This window comes from Corylus avellana, chromosome ca7 (genome assembly GCF_901000735.1).
Source record: "Corylus avellana chromosome ca7, CavTom2PMs-1.0".
NCBI lineage: Eukaryota > Viridiplantae > Streptophyta > Magnoliopsida > Fagales > Betulaceae > Corylus > Corylus avellana.
The window spans coordinates 1,527,914-1,551,900 of NC_081547.1; the positions used below are offsets into that span (position 1 = coordinate 1,527,914).

Below are 23,987 nucleotides of genomic sequence, written 5' to 3' on the forward strand. Positions count from 1 at the left end.
GCCCTTCACCGGATTCTTTTAGTGGCTTGTCTACGTTCTCCGGTATTTCTCCAGCCGTCACTTTCAGCCTTTCTCGTCTTTGTTATTGGCGAACCCTGGCACAATGTGGTTTGGCCCTTCAAGGGATTTAATGACTAGTTTTCGTTCTTCGACCGTCATTGTCAGTTGCGGCTTGGCTCTTAACCGGATTCTTTTAGCAGCTTGTCTCTGTTCTCCGGTATTTCTCCGGCCGTCACTTTCAGCCTTTCTCGCCGGCATTGTCTTGATCCAACCATCGACTTCAGATGCCTTCAATTTATTCTCTTTTCCAAACTCAAGCTTACACCTTGAGTTTGAGGGGGGATGTTAGAATATATTATTTCCTTTATTAGAATATTTTATATTTCCGTTATTTAATTTGTAATGTAGGGTTTATTTCTTTCCTTATGTATTTTAGGGTTTAATTTGGGTTTCTTGGTCACTACTCATTGTCTCTCTATAAATAGAGAGTTATGTAATATTGATTGATACAGTGAATATACAAGATGTAGCCCATACATCTCTATCCGCTTCCGCTCTCTGTTCTTTCTCTTATATTTTAGTATTTTATATTCTATATATATTTCAACATTAGTAATCTCAATCCCTCGAATATCTTCATCTTCACTAGCTTAGTTAAAAGCTATTATTGTTTATTTTTTTTTAGTTCCAACAGAATAGCTTGCTATTAACTAGAATAACTATAGTAGCGTACTAAATGAATAAAATATTATTATTATTATTATTATTTTGATTTATTGTTTCTTTATTTCATCTCTTTTCACCCAATATCTTTTATTTCTTCTGAACACTTATTCACATCTGTTACGTCTTTCTCAAACACAAAATTTCTTCACACAAAATTTATCTCTCTCACTCACAAAATTTCTTCACACAGTTGGATGAAAAAAATTGAATGCAGAAAAAATTTATTTCATGAAAACACATGAATGAAAACAAATCAATTGCAGTTTGATGAAAAAATTTAATGCATAGAAACACACGGATGGAAACAAATTAGTACCTGTATGTGAGATAAATGTTCGTCATATGTGTTTATTTTTGTTTTTATGAATAATCTCTATATATGTATTTGTTTTGCCCTTTAATTCAGTGTTGGCAATAATATAATTAAAAAAAGAATGAAAAATAATATTTTAAAACAAGTAGAGAAAAAATAGAAAATATGGTGGAGTGTATAGTAAAAAAACAATAGTTAAAGTAAAGAATTATACTTTTTCACTAGATAAAATATCTAATGCTGCTGGAGATGTTTGGTGTCTACCCTTTTATTCTTAGCTCATTTGCCCACCTCCCCTTCCCCCACCAAAATATATATATATATATGAAATGATTTTTTTTTCAAATTTAATCCATTAAAAATTAAAAATTACATGCATTTTTAATAAAAGCGTGTGATGCATCTCAATTTAAAAAACTGAATTAAAGAAAATTCCTACAACTCATCATAATGTGTACAAACATACTATTTTGAGGAAAAGACTTAAAGCGTGTGATCAATGTAAGCCATCAAAGTAGGGAAAGCATTTAGCCTAAAGGGATATGAAATCTCTACCACACAAATTCCCACTTAAGAGAAATTTATTTATAAAAATCTAGTTCACCCTGTGAAGCATCAGATCCTAAGGCCATAACTAAACCTTACTATATATGTTTCTTTATAATTAATAATTCAAGATTAGATGAAATTATTGAAGTAGGATAATTAATATACAAACAGGATAATAATCTGCAATTGGTCACAGGGAATTGTTTAGCAACACCTTACACTTAGAGCCAAAATCTGAATACAGAAAATGTTGGGGGAAAAAAAAAACAGAGGGGCCTATGAGTCGAGCTGAGCATACCAGACTCCCTGGATCTTCACCTCCTTTGGGGTCTTGGCACCCAAATCTGTGTCAGATGGCTGGATGCTCTCGAACACTCCAATCACCTCCCCTGTCTCGGGCTTGGTCTTGGTGACACTGAGGGTGATTTTCCCTGTTGAAGATGAAACATTTTTTACATTCTCCTTAGCCAGCTCCTCCTCGTCTCCTCTGCCTCCAGCTGGCAATGCTACTGCATTGTCATAACCGGTCGAGCCACCCCTGCCCTTTGGGTCCAAGAAAGACGAGCCACGGTAGGATGGCACCAGGAACTCTCCTCCAAAACTGTCGGGCTTGCCTGATGCCACCAGCTGTTTGATTGTGAAAAGGAATGGCACACGCTCGCCGCCGGGCAGCTGGACTGTCACGGCAGCGTAGTCAATGCCATCTTTTTCAACGAACTTGATGGCGCCATCGGGTGACACTTCAAAGGGTCCCTCAATTTCGTCCAGGGTGTAGGTTAAGCGGGTCATGAGCTTGGTGTTTTGGAACTCCGGTGGGGAATTCTTGTTCACACTCTCGGCTTTGACGGTGAAAGAAGTGGGCTCTAGGCAGAGCTTCTTGGCATTGTACTTGCCGGGCTTGAAGGCGAATTTTTCCACCCCGCCGTCAATGGTTGGGCACTGGTTGGCTGTTCCGGATCCCTTGACCTCCATGTATGTCTTGCTCTGAATTTCATCATAGGTTAGCCTCTTTGGAACTCCTTCAGCACTAGCTCCCTGAAACAACAAAATCAGTGACGATCGTCCACACACTTGCAGATGTTGATCTCTATTCATCACAAGTGAAAGGAAATATAACAAGTCGAAATACGTTACAATTCTAAGTGTCTCATATGGCTTAAACACAATCTTAATCATGTGTATATAAGTTTTTTTTGACACTTTCCCTTGAAAACTTGTTGTTTTTAAGGATGAGTTTTCCTCAAGATTTGTATTATTTAGTATCAAAACCCTTATCACATCGAACATAAAATCGGATGCAATTCGTTAAGTATGTGATCAAATGTATTGTAGCTTTGTACTCATGCTTAAGATTGTACTTATTACCAAATGCCACTAATATATTACCATTTTCCTTTTAATTAAGCATCAATAGTTTAAGTGGATATATATCATCTAGCATGCCAACTTTCATAAGCCAGGATATTGCCCACATTAACACTTGGAGATGCAATTTCATTTTCGGTTAAATCATAACTTATTCCAAATGCTTAACTTGTATAGCAGGATTCCATATCATGTTAAATTATCACATATTTCAAAAGTTTAAGATAAACGGTGAATTTAATTATTTAATTAATACTATAACAATTTAATTTCAATTACCAAAGCACAATCTTAATCATCCTTAAACAATTAAACGGAAACACAAAACAACAGATGATCTGAATAAAATGAAAATCCGCAATGTTAATTATTCTTAAACAATCATATAAATATATAGGAACGCATAGCTACAAAACCCTTCATCTTATTCTTGTCCGATTCTTCTCTCTCATGCGTGTAAACTTTCATGCAGCATCTTTTTGTTTGTTGATAATATTTTGTAAAATTTGGTGTCACAATAGTATAATAATGCATACCGAGACGACGAGGGCGGAAGTAGCAAGTGCAAAGCCGGCGATCTTGGTAGCGTCGACACATTTCTGAGCCAAGTCCTTAACATCAGCTTGCAAGGAGCAAGTGAGCCTGGCTGCAGCTGGCTCCACGCCGAAGGACTTGGAAACACTCTGAGCTGACCTCAGCTGTAGGCTGCTCCTCCATGAGGTTGAAGGCAAACCCACCTTGGCGGGTTGCATCAGTGTGGCTGCTGCTTGTAGCGAGGCTGCCATTCTCTTCTCCTTTTGCTCTCTCTCTCCCTCTCACAACACACTCTCTATATTCTGAGAAAACAAACTAAAAGAGATGGTTTTGTGTGGTGGGAGTGCGGACAATGGAGTGTATCTGGCAGTTATCTGGTGGCCTTGCTGCGAGTAAGATAAGGGATAGGATAAGGCTTTCACTTATTGGTTGATTCAAGCTAATGCCCTTGTCTTTCTAGTTTGACACCTGGCAAGTTCTCATTTGGGATAAAGATACTCTCAATCAGGCCCGGATGTGTACTCAGTACTGGATGATAGCGAAAATGACACTTCTCTTATTATCTCAGCTAATTCACATTGGGCTAACAAACAACTGTTGAGTAGAGTAGCATAGCAAATTTGGGTGTAAAATTAGCCTTTTCTGGTTAGCATATTTAGCCTTAAGACAAAATTAGGCTCAAGTTTTATTTACAATCATTAACGGAGATTAATCAAATTTATGGCTTATGACTATATCTGGCATAATTTATTTATTTATTTATTTTACATGTATACACAAGGGAAAAAGGCAGAAAAATTCAAATTAGTGACTTTCACTTTATAAGACGTAGTTCCTAACCGATTGAACTATTCGTTAGTCTGGCTTAATAATTAAGCCTAATTTTGTGTCAACGGTCAACTTATTTTTAAATGAACCAAGTTCAAGTATACTTGAATCCAAAAGCTTCATTATTAGGCTTTTTTAAATAATCGGTAAAGTCTATATACCTTCCTTAAATTACCACCCAATTAACAATGTCTCCTCAAACTTTCAATTGTGACAATGTTTCCTCCAAACTATCAAAACATTGTCAAAGTCCCCTCTTAGACTAGCAATAAAACAAAAATGCCCCTATAGATTTCTTAATAAGACAAAAATACTCCTATAAATTTTTTTTTTTTAAAAAAAAGATTTTAAAAAAAACGAAAATTTTTAATTTTTTAATTTTTTTAACAGAAATTTTTATTTAAGAAAACTATTTTTTATTTAGTTTTAAAAAAAGAAAATTTTTATTTTATTAAACAAAAATTTTTATTTTTTTAAACGTAAATTTTTATTTAAAAATAAATTATAAAACAAAAATTAAAAAAAAAAAAAAAAAAGGAAAAATTTTCAATTTTTATTAAAAAAAAAAAAATCAAAATTTTTTTAAATTTTTTTTCTCATAAAATGGATTTTTTAAAAACAAACAAATAAAAAAATTTAGCCACCGTTTGAATTTTGTTGTTGTTAGTTTTAGGATTTTTTTAGAAGTTTTAATATTTTTATTTTTATTTTACTATGGTGATTTTGTCATTGGAAGGAACATTAACAATTTTTGGTAATCTAAAAGGATATTGTCACAATTGAAAGTTTAAGGAAAACATTATCAATTGGATAGTAATTTGAAGGATACGTGTCCTTTCCCCTTAAATAACTTTTAGGGATAAATTATTGGAAAAAATTGCAAATATAATTTTATTGAGTTGAAAATAATTACTTGGAATTTAAAAAGTTAGTAAAAGCTTATTGAGATAATAAGTAAAAAGAAAAATAAATAATGTGGTGGCCGAACCACTGGATTCTTGACCCAAAAAGAATTCCAATCACACATATTCATTGATAGGTCACCGGCCGGGAATTCCAAACCATTTTTCAAAGTAAATTGCGTACGTTTTCAGATCCAAATCTGCCAACTCTAAAGAGAAGGGACAGTGAGGCTGGGCCTCGAGAATTACTTCATGGGCTGACTTAAGAGAAAGCTATCATGAACGAGAGCGGCCCAAATCCACAGGGAACCCAAATCTGCCAACTCTCAAGGACAAAACGACATCTTCAAATTACAGGTCTACAACCGCGACGGCGGGTAGAACGACGATGACAGAGGGAGAGAGGGAGGGAGAAGGCAGCTCAAAAGTGCTTGAAACATAAATCATCGGAGCTCCTCAATCCAACAAGAGTGATACTGCTTTCTCATCATCGCTGCCTCTTCCTTCTCTCTACCCCCAACACTCTTCCATCAACCAACAAATAATAATAATAATAATAATAATAAAAGATTTATCGTCAGGCATTCAGTATGAGTAGGAGGTAATTAGTTCATCACATAAACTATCAGATCGAAATCTTTCATCATTATGCCTGACAATCTCACGAATTAATCATACCCAAAAGCAAATTTGCCGAGATACTAAAACCTAAACGTTAATTAAAAAAACACATACACATAAAAAGAGTACGAGAATGAAAGGGGTAACGGAGTTCTCTCTCAGACAAATGCCTCGATTTGTCGTCACAAAAGAATGGAATAACAGAGATCGGACTCGTCATCATTTTTTGTTCATCACCGAGAAAAACACCCTCAACCCACCAATCATTATTTCTAGAAAATACAAAAAAAAAAAATCATATCACAATCACAGGATCTAAGAAAAAAAAAAGTAAAAGTAGGGAAAGAAACCAAAGCCTTCGTTAGAATAAGGAAGCAATCATCAATGGAGGATAGAAAAGCGAGAGAGTGGAAACTGAGAGATCCAATTGGAGCTCAGAACTTCAGGAGATATAGATCGTGTTTTCTTTTTATAGGAGAAACTCCTTTTAGGGTTTGGCCGTTTGGGTTTAAGAGCCCTTTTTAAGTATAGGGTTGTCTGTAGGGTTTTCAGACTTTCCTCAAAATTACGAGTGTACCATCTGTGTAGCAGAGCGTTGGGCCAAAACATGCGGCCCAATTTTCTATACAAGACACCAGTTCATTTTCTTCTGTAAGAATCCGCATAAGAATTACTCATCTTGAAAAATATCCCTACTAAATGATGAGAATACGAAAACAAATAAATTCATGCCTTTTAATTTACATAACTTTATTTTAATTATTAAATTTTTTAAAATAAATAGTGATTTAACATGATATTAGAGCATAAATTATAAATTCGGGCCCTAACTCTATCATTTCTCTCTCATTTCCACGTATTAGAGTTACTCGTTGAGAATGAGAGTTTAAACCCACATTTAATTTTTGAGTTAAATTAAAAAATCTGGCACCTACTCAATCCTACACTCCAACTACATTCCTTTACCCAACTGCGTACGGTGGCAACTATAAGAAAGCTTCATCTACTCAGATAAGCAGACAAATTTTGGGGAAAGAAGAAGAAAATTGTCAATGCAGAAACTTGGACATAATGGTTGCCACTCATCATATTATATATGGGGTCTTTTACATATAAATGCTGAGAAACAAATGCTGGCAAATATAATAAATCATGACACTGACAAATTCAATGCCTAGATGAAGTGGACCACCAGCGCCCATACGGGGTACACTAACAGAACGATAATGCCAACAGTGTTGGAGATTCCATGGGTTTGTGTAAAGGAATTTCTGAATCCACCGGATGCTCGGATGTGTTCTTGCAATAGGTAACAGCCGATGATGAGGCAGATCAAGATACCAACCCAATTGTCCCTCAAGGTGTCTGCAAAGAAGCTTGGAGCCACAACCAGAAGAAGAATCAGAGATCCTGGCATCTCCAGCCAATCTGCAGAATCATCAGGAAACCAGATTATAGCAAGGCATTAAAAAATCACTATGTAAAGAGGACAGAGCAAAGTGAGACATGCATGCTTAGAAGTATACCAGGGAAGTGTCGTGGGAAGAAAAGCCTTAGTACAACTGCGATGAAAGCAATCCATTTCCCTACCTCTCCTCTGAATGGTTTTGTAGCAAATTTATCAATTTAGCAGAAGATAATTAGAAAAAGAAAACACAAAAAAGAGAAAGTGCATCACCAGCAGGATTAATCACCTAAAAAAATCGAACAGTACTGAAGGAAAGCTAAAGAAAATGTAAGGGACTAAAAGTCCGGTAAGCATGTTCGTCCTCCAGTTGGTTCGATCCAATATCAACAAATAACTGCAACGAAAAAGGAAACCAAATGTTGTTAATTTAATTCATTCAAAATTAGCCTATTAGTAGAACAGAACACGACACTCTTCAGATTTATACTGTTAAGACCACTACAAAGTGGGGAAGCAAATGAGGTACATACGCAAAACATAGTTAATGCAAGATAAAATAGCTTTAATCCCTTTGAGCTGAAGAAATTCAAGAAAAAAAGAGACCAATATAGTTTTGAAATTTGTTCTTTCTTGTATCCAATCTTCTTGGAATCCTAGCAAGAATTATAAATTAAACAGAACAGGAATGAGCTATTCTTGGTTGCAACCATTGGCAGGAGATGCAAGTATATTTTGTTCATATCATATATGGCTGTAGATAATTAGCATTACCATAGAACTCCTAAACTGAAGCTTATATGTCTCACTGCAAAAATAGTTATAGTTGTACTCAACATCAACTTGATTTCTCCATGTATACAATATACATGTATCTGTTCTTTTCTTTTTTGGGGGGTTGAGTTGGGGTGGGGGGAAGTATTCATCTAAACAACTTAAAATAGTTGGTCTTTTAGGCAATCAATCTACAACTATCCCCCAATGTTTGAGTCCCTTCCTAATTTTGCTTGAGCTCTAACTCAGCCCAATCCTACCTATCCATAATCCATATTATTTAACTGGATATATAGAAATACAATCAGGACATCGTGGACACAACTTCGCACACCAGGCAGGCAAATTTATATGTCATCAACATTTTAAACCATCTGGGCTACTATGAACCATCTAACAATGTCAGAATAATCCACTGGTAGAGGAAACTAACAAAGGAAAACACTTTCCTCATTGGATTAGCCCAAACATGGAAAAAAGATAGTGAGACCTTGATGTCACTCATCCATGAACTAGCCATAACAGTACTGCAACTCTCACACTCACATTCAGAGACAGAGTACTCACATTGCAGCGAAGGAAGCGACCCATTTGAGGAAAGAAGTCCCAAAGCCGAGGCCACCAAGTTTGGTGGCATGATTAATAAGCCTCTTAGCGGCAATCTTGAGCTCATTCATATCAGAGCCGATCAAATCCGCGGTGGCCGGATCAGTTTTCAGAGCCAAATAATCCATCCTTCCCATTATGCTTCAGATCTTAACACACACACACACAAAAAAAAGGAGACAAATTTGCGACACAAAATGGGGTTTGCTATAATGATCAGATGCAGATAAGCAGCAAGAATACAAGGTGGTAAGCTAACCAAAAAGTGGCTTTGGGATGGCATAACTTTCAGCCTGCTCATCTATATCTCTTCCGGTTACTGTGGGGGGACCCCTCGTTTTTAGCGCAGTCATTTCGGATCCCCCAACGGTTTCTTCATCTTTGACTGTTCGGAACCTCACGGCTCACCATTGTGGTCGCGCCAGTTCCGGACCAGGGTGCACGCGGCACTCCACCTCAGTCATATCGTTGCTTACGTTGCCTTCATGCTAGAGCCCACCGCGCCACGTGTTAAACTTGTCTGTCTGCTTTGTCGGTCCGTTTGATTTAAAAAAGATTCGGCCCAATTAAAGCACGGTATGCTTACACGCCCAAAAAAAGGATTTTCCAAGTACACCTTCTTCTGTTTAAGGTTGAAAGGGTAGTTTTTGAATCACGTTGGGCTTCAATTGTTCAGCCCAATAACCCGTTTGTTACATGTAAGCTTCAGCCCAATAACCCACTTAGATACCTAAACCTTTATTCTAGTTGGACTACATATTCAGTATTGTCAAATCCATTACGTATATTCAATTGGCTACAATTTATTAATCAACATGTAAAAGGGTTTGGATGAAACTCACTTGTCTAAATAAGTGCACGAACCATCAAAACCTCTTGGAACAAATTGACCTTTATTAAAGTCCTCTCCCATTTGATTGCGCGAATTGAAGAAGTCTTCTCTCAATTGATTGTCGGAATTGAAACCGGGTTGGTAATCGTGGGTCAAGTCGAAAAAAAACATAAAAGAAAACGTAGTAATACTCCAAAACATAATAATAGATTGTGTTATATCACACCGACCCACAATAATTGCAGAAACTCCCATCAAGAATAATTGGGTAGGGGCCTTTATCACTTTGCAACCCCCCCAAAAAGATGATGAGGAAACCTTGTTGGACGAAAAGCCTAAAACAGTGGATTATTTCTCATATAATCATTACGGGGCAAGAATTATGAACGCAATAGTACTATTGTGCCCCTGTCTGACTTCGACGACTTCACCAAATCATACCAGAAAAAGAATTCGACAAAAGAACAAAAGGGAGGTAATTATCATCTTCCATGTTCTAAAGTCTAACTGGTTCTTCTTTTACATTCAATAAAATTATTCAGCATTTAGCCACGTGTCATACGAAGCTGAGAATATTGAATGAAGTCCAAAAACCTGAGAGAAAGAAAGTGCAAATTTCCAGTAACGCTTTTTTCCTGCACTAATCATATCATACGTATATTTCTTTCCTTCCGCCATGTGCGTTGTGGAATACTCATCGCCTCAAAAGACGTGTCGGACGGACAGAATTTGCGAGCCCACAAAACTATTGGTACGCAATTTTTATTTCCAGCTTTTCTCAGAGTTTTTACGTGGCCAAAATAAATAACTTTTTACAATCGCGATTCCCAGCTAATTGCGATTCCACGTCAGAACACGTGGGACCCCACTCTAATGCTGATGATGGTGCCGTCGTCCTTTCCTCGGAGCATCCCCGACCGTCGGTTCATGAGAATCACACACCTGCGTCTTGAACTTACACCCAAACCTCCTGCTCAGCTTGGACCCGCCTTTCCTCCGCCCTTCGTTTTCGGGTGTTTCCGCCTTGTCGATTTTCTCGATGACCTTCTTCATTGTGGAACACTCCCGCTCCAGCTGATGCACCCGCGTCCTCATGCTATCCATGTCCAGCCGCAGCACCTGATTCTCCCTCACTGCCGCCCGCCACGTGCTCTGCCCCTCCGCGCGTTGCGCCGAAACCCCCGCGCCCTCTTCCACCTCCACCTCCCCCTCTTCCTCCTCTTCTCCTTCCCCACCCCGCCGTGTGGCCATCAACGACGGCCTTCCGGGTTCGTGCGGCGCCGTTTCAGCCGCGAGTAGAGTCCCTGCGATCGCGTGGCGCAGTTGGAGCTGCTCGAAGAACAGGACTTGCACCACCGCCCGCAACGGTAGCCGCTCGTTCTGCGCCGCGTGCGTGCAAGCTTCTAGAGTCAGCTTCTGGCAATCCATCACTCCGCATATCTTCTCTCTCTCCTCCTCCGATATCCACGGATGCGCCTGACGAATTTTTCACACATACTTAATACGAATACGAATACGAATAGTAATATACGGAGGAGTTATTGTATGAATGTACCTTGAGATAGACATCGACGGAACGGTAAAGACCGTCGTCGAAGAGACGAGCTTGCTCGGGGAGCGAAATCGCAAGTTTGTAGAATCTGTCGGGCTTGAGATTGGCATCGGAGGCGATCTCCGAGAGGTAACCGTCGATGAGTTTTCCGACGAGCATTAACGCTGGGGATCTGAGTTCTCCATCTGTGTTATCTCCGTCTTGGGCTCGGTTTCGCTCCTCAAATCCACGGAGGAAGTAGCTCAAGATCCTCTCCACGCAGTCGACGTCGTAGAGGGTCTCGTTCAGATACGAATAGCTGGGGATGAGGAGGTCGTCCAGCGTGGCCTGCTCTAGCTGTAACCCGATTTTCTTCTCCATAGCTGCTCTGCAAGCCTCGGAGGCGTTCAGTATGTTCGCCGTTCTCAACAATCCGAAGAGGAATCTGGTCGCCGGAGAAGACGACCTGGTGGTGTTCGTCTCCGATGGAAGGTTTCCGATTATTGTCTCCAAGAGCTCCCTCTGTTCACTCTCCGAATTCACTATGGATGAAGACGACGTCGATGGCTTCCGATTGTTCGACCGAGAGATGCCTGGGATGTGCTTCTTGGCATAGTAAATCAAGCAGCTCTCGATGATCTCGGGGCTCAGGTCTCTGGCGCTCATGGTGGAAATCACACGGTTGAAGAATGGAAGGCTCAGAAGCACCAAATCCTCAAACCAAGGCTCCGCATTGGTGCCCCTAGTCAAATTCCTTCTTCTCCCACCGGCATCGATTCCATTCCACAAGATCTGCTGCTTCGAACTCTGACTCTCTTTCGCTCCGTCGTTCACCGGCCATCCGAAGAGAGCAGGATCGGCCGACGACGCTCGCGCAGCTATCGAATCGACGCACCGCTCAGTAATCCCTAGGGTTTCCGCCAGAGGCATCAACCTCTCGCAGGACTTCAACGCTCTGATCGAGTCCTTGAGGCTCCTGAGCACTGACTGCGAGAAAAACCTCTCAGTCTTAGAGATGAGGTTGTCCTCCGAGTACTCCTCCGTCATCTCCAAAACCTCACCGGCGCACCGGAGCGGCGCCACGTTCCACGCGTTCACCTCAATCTTCACGCCGTAGCAGAACTTCGCCGCCGTCTCGAACGTCTCGCTCCCGCCGGGAAAGCCCGCCGGCAGCGTTATGTGACACTCTATTTCCTCAATCTCGTCGCCGTCTCCGTCTCCGTCACCATCACCCTCACGCTCTTCTCGCCGTCCGGTGGGGTTGGCCTCTTCCTCCGTTATCAGCTGGTGAAGCTTTCGGCTCTTGGACATCAAAGGAAACTGTAAACCAAAATACGGCACAGCACAGTAAGAGACAGAGAGTAGTAAAACATAAAACGGTCCGTATCAACGAATCCCAACGGTTACCTTGTGCAGATGGAAGGCCATGTCGTCGACTTCGACCACAATGTCGCTTGGCAAGCCGGTGGTGCAAAACCAGGCTTGCCCTTTGGAGCTGGGCTTCTCGGCTGCCGCCATTTTCAGGGAGAGTGTTCTTGCCCTTACCTGTGTGTTTGGTATAGCAGTATAGCAGGCTAAAAACCCAGAGCCATGTGGAGTTTGTGTACAACCAAACAAGGCTTAGACTCCTGTCTATGCTTTATAGACGGGTAGAAGAAACAAATGGGAAATCTGGGATGTCTTTGGGAGCCCTGAATACAAAAAGTCTATAGGGGTGGGTGAGAAATAGACTTGACCTCCGGAGTGAAAGTATAAAAACTGGTTGGAATCCAAAAAACTCAGATCGGACAAATAGCGTTTGAGCAAACTTCGAAAAAGGGGATCATGGGATCGATTTTCTTTTCCCAAAATTTCTTTCCTTTCCCTTTCCTTTTTCTTTGAATCACACCAGGATCCCTCTCTAAAACACTCTCTCTTTCTTAACAATAATAGAAAAAAGGGCCGTCCTTTTCATCCATTTGCCAGGGGATGCAATTGCTTGCCAACTGGGGCTCATTCTCTCATTGCTTTTTGCGCAAATGATGGATTATTTTAGTTTATAATCCAATTTCATGTTCTGGGCTCAGCTTAACCACTCCATACTTGGGGGTTGGGATCTCAATTTGTGTCCACGGGTCGGAATTTGAGTTAACGTTTAATTTGTAGGTCGTGTAAAAAATTGACATTCTTAAATGTCACTTGTCGAGTGAGCAGGGCAAAGAAAATGACGTGAGTTTGTGATTCTGACCTTTTTCTTAATTCTTTTTTGAGGTCTAAACTCTTTCTTACTGTATGGGTTAGATTAGTATGGTCCAGATGAGGTGAGAGTCATTTTGGGTGCAAACTGCAAAGTGTCAACTATTGAAAGGAACGTAAACATTCATGCTTAAAGTGCTAGCAAGTGTGAACGAAGGATCACATGGACCACATGATTCAAATAAAGAGAGCTCTGAATTCTCAAATTTCTTCCTGTATGTGAGTTTCGTTTGCTTTCATTTATATCAACACACCCACCCATGTACCGCCCTTCCAATGTATTTATGGCCATATTAATGAGGTGACATGAGTGGCCACGTAAAGGGGGGATATGATCTTTCATGGTATATTTAACGATGCAAATAACCATCTCATTAACAGTTGATGAAGGAGACCCAACAGGATTTACGTGGTGTTAAGGTAATTTAAAGTGCAAATAGACCCGTCGAAACCTCTATTGTTAATTGCCAAAATTAGCTCTATCAAATTACAGCCAATTTTCATCCAAAAATGGTAGAGATTTTTAGGGGAGAGGGTTAACTCAGAGAGTCGTATGGATAATTTCCAAGCTAATGTTATAAGTCAAAAGAATGAGTAGAAAGGGGACGATGATGTCAATAAGAGTGGCTGGCTATGGAAGACATACGAACCCCCGCGTTGTTCAGACCAAATCTTCAGAATTCATAATTGCTTTGGAATGGAATTAAAGATTAGAGAATTAATTAAAGAAATAAACTTGCAAGTCCACTTTATTGCTGCATTTCACGTGGTTTGGTGAGTAATCATTCAACAAAATGCACAAAAATGGAGGACAGGTTGTAGTTATTTGGGCACATCCGTTTGGACAGCCCCTCTCTCTCTCAACGGGGAAGACATATAAAGCCAAACCATTAGACTCCAAATTTTCCAAAATTCATAATAGAGTTTGCAAAAAGAATGCCACCATACATATTGGTAACTTCGGACTGGTCCATTAAAAAATTACTGGAAATTTTTTTGAATAAATTCACAGTAAAGATTGTAAAATTGTAGAAGTACTCTGTTTTTTTTATCTCATGTCCTAGAACTTCTTGTCTGAATTTCAAATCTCTCTCTCTGTGCTTGTGTGTGTGACATTAATTTGGCCTCTGCCACCAAACAATAATTAACAAGTGGGGTTAGGAAAGGAAGCACAAATACCACGACAAAGAATCGAAAAGGACACAAAACCCATGGGTAGTTGAGACATGAAATGAACACCCTGCACAAGATTAGAGGAAATACTTGATTATTTATTATTTAATCCATAAATTTCGAAATTGCAGGTTAGAGATGGTCAACATATCTTGACCATACCCACAATACATTATTCTAAGACGATAGTTAGGATATGATTATATCCAACTAACACACACACTCTCTCTCTCTCTCTTTCCATTATTTATGCGTAGCCCCACCCACCACCCTCTTAACTTTAGAAATAAAAATTGCCCCCAGAATCCAATGCATCTTCAAGATTTTACTTTTCCTGCACAAAGCAACATCAACAAGCCAATTACTGGGCCATCAAATTCAAATTAGACAAAGTAAAATGCAGTCAATCCAATCCTTAGGGTTGGGTTACTATAGCTTGTGATGATGATGATGATGATGATGATGAAGAGATAATTTAATCTTTCATGTTAAGAAGATGTTTTATATACCTTGGTAGTGGAAGCAGAGCACCCCCCGGATGGTTGCTTGCTGGTTGTTGTCTCTTTGGAGGGCATGACAACTCCAGGCCAAGAGCGGCACAAGCAGTGCTTTCCCTGATCAATGCTGGCGTAGAGAGTGGGAAGGTGCTTGCCGCACCCACCCCAGGAATACTTCCCACATCGCTGGCAATCGACTCTGAAACACATACTTTCCCGGGAGCTCTTTGAGTTGAGCTTTTTTGTGGGTTTGTTTGAATGGGGTGGTGCTTCACATCGCCGATTCAATCTGAGTGAGTTATATATAACATCTCTAGCGGCTCGAAATCGCCGCCCTTCGTCTCAAGCCCGACAGCCTACTTTTGAAGCCATCGCTAGCTTTGCATAGTAATTCACTCAGTAATAGTATCTCCTTCAAAGCGCTTGATAATGATACCCATTTGTCATTTACTATGGTTCCGCCGATCAAAGATGCTTTAGTGGTTTTTCTCTTTTCTTGACTCTTACCTAAGTAAAGTAAATAAAGGGCGATACAAATGTTTCCATATCAATGACATGAGAAGCGACTATTTGACGAAGTACCCAACGAATCCATTTGACAAAGTATCATTCAATGTTTTAAACTATGTTAGGCTTGCGATTCTTTAGGCAAAAAGTATCAGTCTAAACAAAATCGTGAAGAATATATATAGTTTGAGAGTGTGTTTTTAAAAATTTATAGTTTGAAAACCTAAAAAAAATGCATTTTTAAATTACATGCAATGAGTATGTTTTTAAAAAATCATGATTTTGAAGACTAAATCACAGTTTTAATAAATGCTTAATTGCATTTTTAAAAGTTATGTCTTTTTTTAAATGATACTTAGCTTGACTCCAATCACTTAATATTCTTTAAGTCATAACTTATTTTCTGTTTACTAACTACTTGTGTAACTTTTTTACAACTTATTGACACATATTAATATACGATTGAAGTCACATCAATTATTAGAAAAAAAAAATCTAATACCCCCCAATAATATGCTGACACGTGTTAGAAAGTCATAAAAAAATTGTGGACCAGATATTGGTCTAGCATTTTTCTTTTTCATTTGTTTGTTTGGGAAGGAAAATAACCAAAATATTGAGCAAAATTCATTATTCAGACACCCCTAAAAAAAACTCAAGCATTATACTTTATCAAAACAGAATAGAAATTTGCAAACACGAACAAAGATAAAAGACGATTGTCTTACGGGCCTGGACCACGCAATCCACTCCCTTTACCAACTAGAAGAGACATGCCAAATATATAATTACAATTATATATATATATACACACATACACACATACATACACACTAAAAAAGCCCTCATCATCACATTGTTGCCATGATTATCTTCACACAATGCTCAAGCTTATGATTTGATTTCACATGACCAGCTATTCTCATTCAAGCTTCATAAAGTGACTTCTTAACGTGCTAAAACACCATCTACTATCTAGTTGCAAGGGGGCATATTTTGAGGTATAGGTGCTGACCATTTACACAAAACGAGATAATTGGTACCTATCGCTTTGATGGCTTGAATCTCAGCAATTTGGGCAATAACGCCTAAATATATCCCACATGTCAAAGTAAATAATCAGACAACTCAAAATTTATTTGAACAAATAAATCTTATTTAGTCTCTCTCAACATCCGCCCAAATTGCTATCATTTTGAGTAACTAATTGCAATAAATCCCAATCCTTCTTAGAAGTGGATTGGGATCATCCCCTATTATTAGGAGGCTACATGAATTTCATAAAAATCCAAACAGCTTAAGAGAGTTGTAGAACCCGCTTACCCCAATCGAGTGGATCCCACATATTCTAAGTTAATCGGGACAGATGAGCCCTATGACTTCCTTCTCTTTTAGCTGCCTGAATTTATGAAAAATTCAAGAAAAATAAAAACAGGGATATAGTCCGGTTCCTATAGAAGATCCCCATGCGAACAATAACAGGTGCAGAGCATCATCTGATCAAAGATATCACTACTATGCAACAATAACTAGCATAAATAACAGACAATTTAAGACCGCCAAACTTCTACAAGAAGATATAATAAAGAGTACTGTTCTTAACACGATAGAATAATGTATACAGCAAGGCTACGCATGAATCCTACCTTACAAAACAAGCATGGAACTCTTATGATGCACGGCCGACTATGGCCAATCAAGCAGTTTGCAGAAACCCATAATCTGCGGTCACCTACACAGAGACTAGAACAATGTAAAACTTCATGAGGTTTTGCCATCAGCTTCATTTTCCGACGAATCTAATGTTGGTTTCTTCATATGACTTGATTCTGCCGTGCCTGAGTTCATCAACACTCGCTTGACTCCTCTTCCTACCACGCCTAGATGTGTGACTCCAGAAGATCCATTCGTGTGAGCAGTAGAAACGGTTGGGGAGTCAAAATCACCATTGCTGTCAACAGTAGCCATCCGTGAGGAGCTCATCACTGTTGGAGATGCACTCTTTTCACTGCCTACTAACTTAACAGATGCCATCCCAAGAAGTTCAGAGAGAATTGACTTGGGATTCAGGGCCAGTTGTTGAAGATCTTCAAGCTGCAAATCCAAGGATGAATGATTTACTAAGGATACAGTTGCACGTGAATGTTTTCAATTCTTGCACAAAGATAAACTTACCTTCTTCTCCAGCTCACCACAGAGGTCAGTGAGTGTTTCAATCTCTGCTCCTTTTTCTGTTACAGAGTTATCAGAGTGCAACGTACTGGAGATGACACCCTGATCTACCTCAGATGCAGATGATGAAGTTGTTGATTCTGAGACACTCTTTACTTCATTCATGAGCCGCTGCACCCGAGACTTGCAAACTGCTATAGCTTTCTGGCAATATGGAATGGCTTCTTGAGGCTTGGAGCCAATCTCCAGACACAAACATATCCGGAAATTTCTGAATTCTATAGTTAAGGTTGTGACTAGGGGGAGTAAAAAGAATAAGTCATGCTATTAATAACAATTGATGAACTCATATAGCCTAATGCTTATTAAATCTTAAGGCCACCAAATATATCCATTCATTGGCAACTTACCCGTCCACACATAAGATCCGAGCAACTTCTGAAGTTGAAATTTCAAAAAATAGTATTTTAATCTTGGAAAGGATACAGTTCAGCTATCAGTCGACTGTCTGGTTCAACCAGCTGTTCTAAGAGAGACAGTGCTTTCTCGTAGTCACTGAGAGAACTTTCAATGTCCTCTGCATGGAGCATAACAAAGACATTATCCATGTTTAAGACAGATAAGAGGCTTTCAGCGAAATCCACCAAAACAATTATAATGGAATCAAAAGAATCAAGAAATGCTGATGTTAATTAACACAAACTCAAAAAATTCAAAAAACAAAGGAAAAATAAAATTACACGAGACAGACCTCTTTCCAGAGCAACTTCTGCCAATGCTGATAATATGTCCACTTTTTCCATTGTGTCAACGGAGTGTTTTTCTACAATTGCTCTTGCAACATCTAGCATTTTCCATGCCAAATCAAGGTCAGACTCATCCTCATCTGCTTCAGCCAGATCCTCAACATCACTATCCTCATCTTCTTCTTCTTGGTCTTTTCCACCGGAAACCATACCTGAAGAAATCAAGTATGAGAGACAATAAGAAACTCTAATCTTTAGACACTATCTCAAATGATTATGACAACAATGCAAGGAAGTCTTAAACTTGTAGACACTAACTGAAAAGGATGAAGCATATCTGTCTTGAAGCCATATCAGACAGATATGGTCAAAATATCTTGTGCTTGACACTGACTGTCGAGGAAATATTTTCCAACACATCATACATTAGATATCACTTCGCACAAAAGAATTTTTTACCATAAAAAGTGCACCATTAATGCATGCATGTGAATTGCTTCATTTATGAGCAAAGACAGTAAATTCATCAACAGTACTTCAAACAAATTATCAATGAATACATGCCATGAGCAAGATACTGACCATCATCTGCTGCTCCTTCCTGATGATTTGTACTTGCTTCCTCTTCAACATTACCCGAGCCAGAAGCTGATGACGATTCCCCATTTATCACATTCTTAACAGATCCATCTTTAGCTGATTCTTGTTGAGAATCACCCTCCTTCTTGGGTACAGTACCCAACGGATCAGCCTCATCTTGTGCTTTGTACAGCAGTGCACACCCATATTTATAGTATGCATGCACACATTCCGGAGACAGTTCACCATAATGCGCAACCCTAATTCGTTAATCATTCAATATAGAGGACGAATTATAAAGAAGCAACAACAACAAAAAAGTTCCCTCAACTACAAATGAATCGAATCACTTACAAGTTACATCGAATGAAAATCCAGGAATATTTCAACACTCAGTGGAATGCTCAGACTAATTTTAAGTCTCTAATGCTTTCAAAAAGTGTTATTATCCATTTACGATGATTGAAGCTTAAACCAATATTCGAAAAATTCACCCACCGTTCTACCCTATAACACAAAAGGAGAAATTACCAAACAAACAGAAAAGTCCCATACACAACAAAAACCCTAGACATTAAGGCAAAGAAGCAGATACACTGATAAGAAACGCTTCGAGAAACTACAAATTCAGCAAATGGAATTAACATCCTGCTAAACCCCACAACTTCTGAGTAAGCAAACGGCGTATGAAGAAAAAGCAAAAGAAGAAAAGAACGAAACCTGATCTCTAGGGCACGGCTGAAGCACTCGGCGGCCTCGCTGAAATCGTTGTCCTTGATGGCCTTAGATCCCTTCTCCATTAATTCATCTGCGAACTCCAACGACTTCTCTCGATCTCCTGCAGAGGAACCCTCGGCCGCGCTGTTGCTATTGTTGTTGTGGTTGATGTTGTTGCAGGTGGACTCGGTGCCTCCCTGAGCGTTAGACTGTATGGTGGCCTCGTTGGAGGCCTGGGTTTCCAGGGGATTCGGGGCTGCCATTGTCACCGAGGTTTCCGACGCTGTTGCCTCTTCCACCATCGCTATCTTCGAGTTGGGGAAATTAGGGAAATGGGAGCACTTCGTTTCTGTGCTTCAAAAAACCCTTTCTGGCGGAAAAGAAGAAAAGGGAAAATAAAATAATTCGGAAAACGAAACGTTTCACCAAGTTCTACGGAATAGGTTTCCACGGCTCCGCCTTTCTTTTCTTTTCCTATGAATTGTTAAGAAAAAATAAAATAAAATTAGAGAAATGCTATTTCATATTTTGCTTAACATCTCTTATTCATTTCAATATATATGATTTTTTAGGGATTTTTTAAACAAAAAAAAGGTTCTTTTTTTTTTAAGGGATAAATGTTGCGAAAACAATAATTGGGATTTAAAAAATTGTATATGTTTCAATACCAAAAAAATTGTAGGGGCTCCTTAATTCTTTAAAATCATAATTACTATTCTTAAATTAATTAATTTGTATTTTATAAGATAAATATGGTTTAATTATAGGATATAATGAATTAGTAAAAAAAAATTAATAATTAACAAAAAAAAAATCTAAGTTTTCTTTTAAGTTAGGACAAAATCATAATTATTCAACGTGTGAGATCATATCACTAATTCAATAACATGTAATTCATGTCTAGCATGTCACATGTATATTCCAGAGAAATGATTGATGTTAATATTTCTTTCATATTTTTTCTACAAATTAACCATTAGATTTAATAACTTATGTAGACCCCAAATAAGTCAATGATTGGCTTTAGAAATATAATAATTGATCTATTAAATTTTTAGAAGAATATATATATATATATATATGAACAAATTGTTAACACCAATCATTTTTCTATATTCCAGATGATAAATTTATCTTAGATTAAAAACATACACTAAACAAAAAATTAAAATTTAAAAAAAAAAAAAACAAAAAAACAATTAGAAGAAGAGGTTGGTGGCTATAAAGGGTGGCCGCCCTCGCTCTCACCTAGTAAGGGGTGACCCGCCATCCCTTTATGAAGGCAAGCTTCCCCTCACAGTCGACATATTTTTTTAAAAAAAATAATAATTCACAATCTTTTCTATTCAAGTAAGGTAAATTAGTCACTTGGAATGTGCAATCGACACATAACAAGTTGTCATGTCACATGCAAGCAACATGTCATAAAATTAGTAGGGGTGTCAACGTGGTTCTCAGTTATTGGCCAAAATTGGAAACCAGGGTATCCGGCTTTTTAATTTTGAAAAACTAAAACCCGGTACCTGATTATTTGGTTATACAATAACCGGCCGGTTCTTGTTGGTACCTGGTTATCCAAACCGGGTAGCCGGTTAAAAAAAGAAAAAAAAAATCATTTTGGAGCTTATTTTAGGTATTGTGCCTAATTTTTGAACTTATTTGAAGTATTGGGTCTAATTTAACAATTTTTTGCCCATTTTAAAAAAATATATATATATATATACCCGGTTATCCGAGTGCCAAAAATCGGAATTAGGTACCCAGTTACCCGTTTTTTTTAACCGGTTTCTCAATCGGTTGAAGACCACGCCTCATGAAGCGGATGTTACTAGTTTGAATCTCCTCTCTCTTGTGTAAACATGTAAAAAAAAAAAAGGGCTAAAACTAACCTCATTATTGAAATTAAAATGACAATAAAACTTAATAAAGTACTTATTCCTTTATTTGATTATTATTCATGAGGCTTTTTTTTTCCTGAACAGTGAATTAGCTTTTCAGCCAATTAATTGTTCACACTATAAACCATTTTTTATTATTTGTTTCTCTCCCCTCTCTTTCCCATTCTCCCCTCCATCGATCTCTTCTTTCTTCTACCCAAACGAGGATCTTCCGCAAACCCATATATCCTGCCTCTCAATCCTTCATTCTCTCATTCCATGGTGCCCGCCTGCCATTCTCTTATTTCTCAGAATTAAGACCAAAAAATTGAGATACCAAGCTTATGCTTCTTTGGCTCATTTGAGAATTTATTTGTTTTATCCGTTTGAGATTTGGTTTTATCCAGACTTGTTGGCCGTGCTTACTGCTTTGCTTTCATTCGGTTTGTAATATGTTTCCAAATTTAGGATTTATCTTTTTAATTTTTTAATTTGTATTTGGATTAATAGATTTGGGCTATTTATAACTATGTATGTGAAATATATAATATGATATGTGATGTTTTGGGCCAAGCTTTATTCAAAGACATTGGCTAGCCCAAAAAAAATATTTTTTTTTTCCATCTTTTTTGAAATATTTTGGTCTTAAACCCTTAAAATAAGACAAACAAAAAGAAAAAAAAAAAAGGCAAATTAAAAGCTCAAAAGCCCATTAAAAAAAAAACGGTTATAACTAGTTGTTATTGGATTGAATAACCGCTAACCGCCTAGGTAGTTGCGGTTGCGGTTATTAAAGACTAATTACCACCAAAATCGATTGTGATTAGTGATTATAGCCAATAACTGGTTTGAACACCTCTAATAATCACCCTCAATGTGCCAGATGGCTCGGATTTAGTAGTTGCGATCATCAGAATGAGTGGTCCAATCACTCGTGTGCAATGACTGTGGGGTGGGACTGGCCAAAAAGAAAATGTGTTATTTCTTTATTATTTTTATAAGTATTTAAAGAAATTTAGTTCAAATATGATTTCATTACAAATAAATTTATTTTGTCATTTATGCATTTCTCACATGGATTATTACCAAAAAAAAAAAAAAATCAAACTCAAACTCAACTTGCAAAAAAATCCACCTTTGTATTTTCAAAATTGAAATGTCTATATTAGCCCCATGTCATGTCGTGCGATTCGTGCGAATAGTGTAAGTAGTTGAGGGCAAAACGAGAGTATGTTAAAAAATGCCAGACCACAGAAAGCTTATACACTCTTGAAGATCAGCGTTGTCTGAACTCGTTCTGTCAAGTGAGCCATGGCTTCCACCATATCACCACCGCTGCTCCAGACCCTCTCACTACGCCGTGTGCGCAATGCGCCCCTTACGTTATGCCAGGCGCGCGTTTCTAAACCTGCGCCGTCGGCTAGCGCAACCTCCGTTCCCACCGGCAGGAGACAGCTGGTGTTCCTGCTGACGGCGTCGACGGCTCTGGCGGCGAAAGAATCTCCGTCGATTGCGGAGGATATTCCGTTGTTCGGCTTGAGGAAGAAGCTGAGGAAGGTGGAGGAGGAAGCGGAGGAGATAGTGAAGGAAGGGTTCAACGCGGCGGAGAAGGGGATCGAGTCCGTGGAGAAAGGAATTGTAACGGCGGAGAAGGGAATCGAAACGGTGGAGAAGGGGATCGAGACGGCGGAGAGGGAGATTGAAACGGCGGTGAGCTTCGGGGGGCTGGCGCAGGCGGGAGTGGTAGTGGGAGCGGAGGTTGTGGGGATTTTGGTTGCTACTTCGGTTGTGAATGGAATACTGGGGCCGGAGAGTCAAAACTCGTACTAGTGGTAGTAGCCAAGTGTTGGTAATTGGTTTTATCTTGTTGTAAAAATTCATGCTTTTTGTAATCGAATCTGGCATTTTAGTTGCATAGATTGTTGGTTTTCACTTATTAATAAGATTGGGTCTATATCCTTTATTTTTTTGGATTAAGAAATCTCTCTTTTCCGCCATGTAAATGAATATTTATATATGTTGAGAAGATAACATTAAGACTGCTAACTTAAACACAATCAACCATTTCTACATAATATTTTCTTTGTGGTTGCCCCACTTGCTCATATTATGGGCAGTGTGGCTTCCTCTAATCCGACCATTGAGGCTAGTCAAAAACATATGGATGGACATTAGATAATTGAAAGAAAATGTAATAAAAGGGTTTAAGACACTTGGCGCTTGTTTGAGGGGTCAAAAAGTGCGTTTAATATTAAAAAAATTCATTTGAAGAAAAAAGTACTCGTTTGGTAAAAAATTAAAATCGTTTTTAAGGGTTTAAAAATGGTTTAAAAGCACTTTTTGACAAAAGTTAAAAAATGAAACTTTTGCCCAAAAAAATATATTTTTTGATTTAAAAGCTTTATTTTTCTCAAATACAATCATAAACAAGCTTTTAGAACAAATAAAAGAAAAAAGAAAAAAATCACTTTGGTCAAAAGTACGAGGTACCAAACTAC

General features: G+C 38.5%; 5 protein-coding genes and 2 non-coding genes across 7 annotated transcripts; 1 reads left to right on the forward strand and 6 right to left on the reverse strand.

Annotated features, from left to right (window-relative positions):
• Positions 1–1,727: 1,727 nt before the first annotated feature.
• LOC132188197 (oxygen-evolving enhancer protein 1, chloroplastic) lies at positions 1,728–3,811 on the reverse strand. The gene is made up of 2 exons (XM_059602603.1): positions 3,490–3,811; positions 1,728–2,623 (listed from the first exon to the last, which is right to left on the reverse strand). The coding sequence occupies exons 1-2, from the start codon at positions 3,736–3,738 to the stop codon at positions 1,865–1,867; spliced, it is 1,008 nt and encodes a 335-aa protein (XP_059458586.1). The 5' UTR covers positions 3,739–3,811; the 3' UTR covers positions 1,728–1,864.
• A 1,991-nt stretch (positions 3,812–5,802) lies between these two features.
• LOC132188889 (small nucleolar RNA Z105) lies at positions 5,803–5,872 on the reverse strand. Its single transcript, XR_009440948.1, has one exon. It is a non-coding gene; the product is annotated as a small nucleolar RNA Z105 (small nucleolar RNA).
• A 119-nt stretch (positions 5,873–5,991) lies between these two features.
• Positions 5,992–6,080, reverse strand: LOC132188914 (small nucleolar RNA SNOR75). Its single transcript, XR_009440973.1, has one exon. It is a non-coding gene; the product is annotated as a small nucleolar RNA SNOR75 (small nucleolar RNA).
• An 820-nt stretch (positions 6,081–6,900) lies between these two features.
• Positions 6,901–9,050, reverse strand: LOC132188188 (cold-regulated 413 plasma membrane protein 2-like). Its single transcript, XM_059602594.1, has 4 exons — positions 8,585–9,050; positions 7,533–7,640; positions 7,365–7,435; positions 6,901–7,266 (listed from the first exon to the last, which is right to left on the reverse strand). The coding sequence occupies exons 1-4, from the start codon at positions 8,758–8,760 to the stop codon at positions 7,013–7,015; spliced, it is 609 nt and encodes a 202-aa protein (XP_059458577.1). The 5' UTR covers positions 8,761–9,050; the 3' UTR covers positions 6,901–7,012.
• Positions 9,051–10,176: 1,126 nt separating this feature from the next.
• On the reverse strand, positions 10,177–13,076 carry LOC132188339 (BTB/POZ domain-containing protein At5g66560). Its single transcript, XM_059602761.1, has 3 exons — positions 12,394–13,076; positions 11,011–12,306; positions 10,177–10,931 (listed from the first exon to the last, which is right to left on the reverse strand). Exons 1-3 carry the CDS (start codon positions 12,502–12,504, stop codon positions 10,326–10,328), a joined length of 2,013 nt encoding a protein of 670 aa, XP_059458744.1. The 5' UTR covers positions 12,505–13,076; the 3' UTR covers positions 10,177–10,325.
• A 3,835-nt stretch (positions 13,077–16,911) lies between these two features.
• On the reverse strand, positions 16,912–20,011 carry LOC132188281 (uncharacterized). Its single transcript, XM_059602702.1, has 6 exons — positions 19,616–20,011; positions 18,899–19,155; positions 18,322–18,528; positions 18,057–18,147; positions 17,574–17,841; positions 16,912–17,492 (listed from the first exon to the last, which is right to left on the reverse strand). The coding sequence occupies exons 1-6, from the start codon at positions 19,912–19,914 to the stop codon at positions 17,160–17,162; spliced, it is 1,455 nt and encodes a 484-aa protein (XP_059458685.1). The 5' UTR covers positions 19,915–20,011; the 3' UTR covers positions 16,912–17,159.
• Positions 20,012–22,700: 2,689 nt separating this feature from the next.
• LOC132188278 (uncharacterized) lies at positions 22,701–23,458 on the forward strand. The gene has a single exon (XM_059602699.1). The coding sequence runs from the start codon at positions 22,801–22,803 to the stop codon at positions 23,317–23,319; it is 519 nt and encodes a 172-aa protein (XP_059458682.1). The 5' UTR covers positions 22,701–22,800; the 3' UTR covers positions 23,320–23,458.
• Positions 23,459–23,987: the final 529 nt, after the last annotated feature.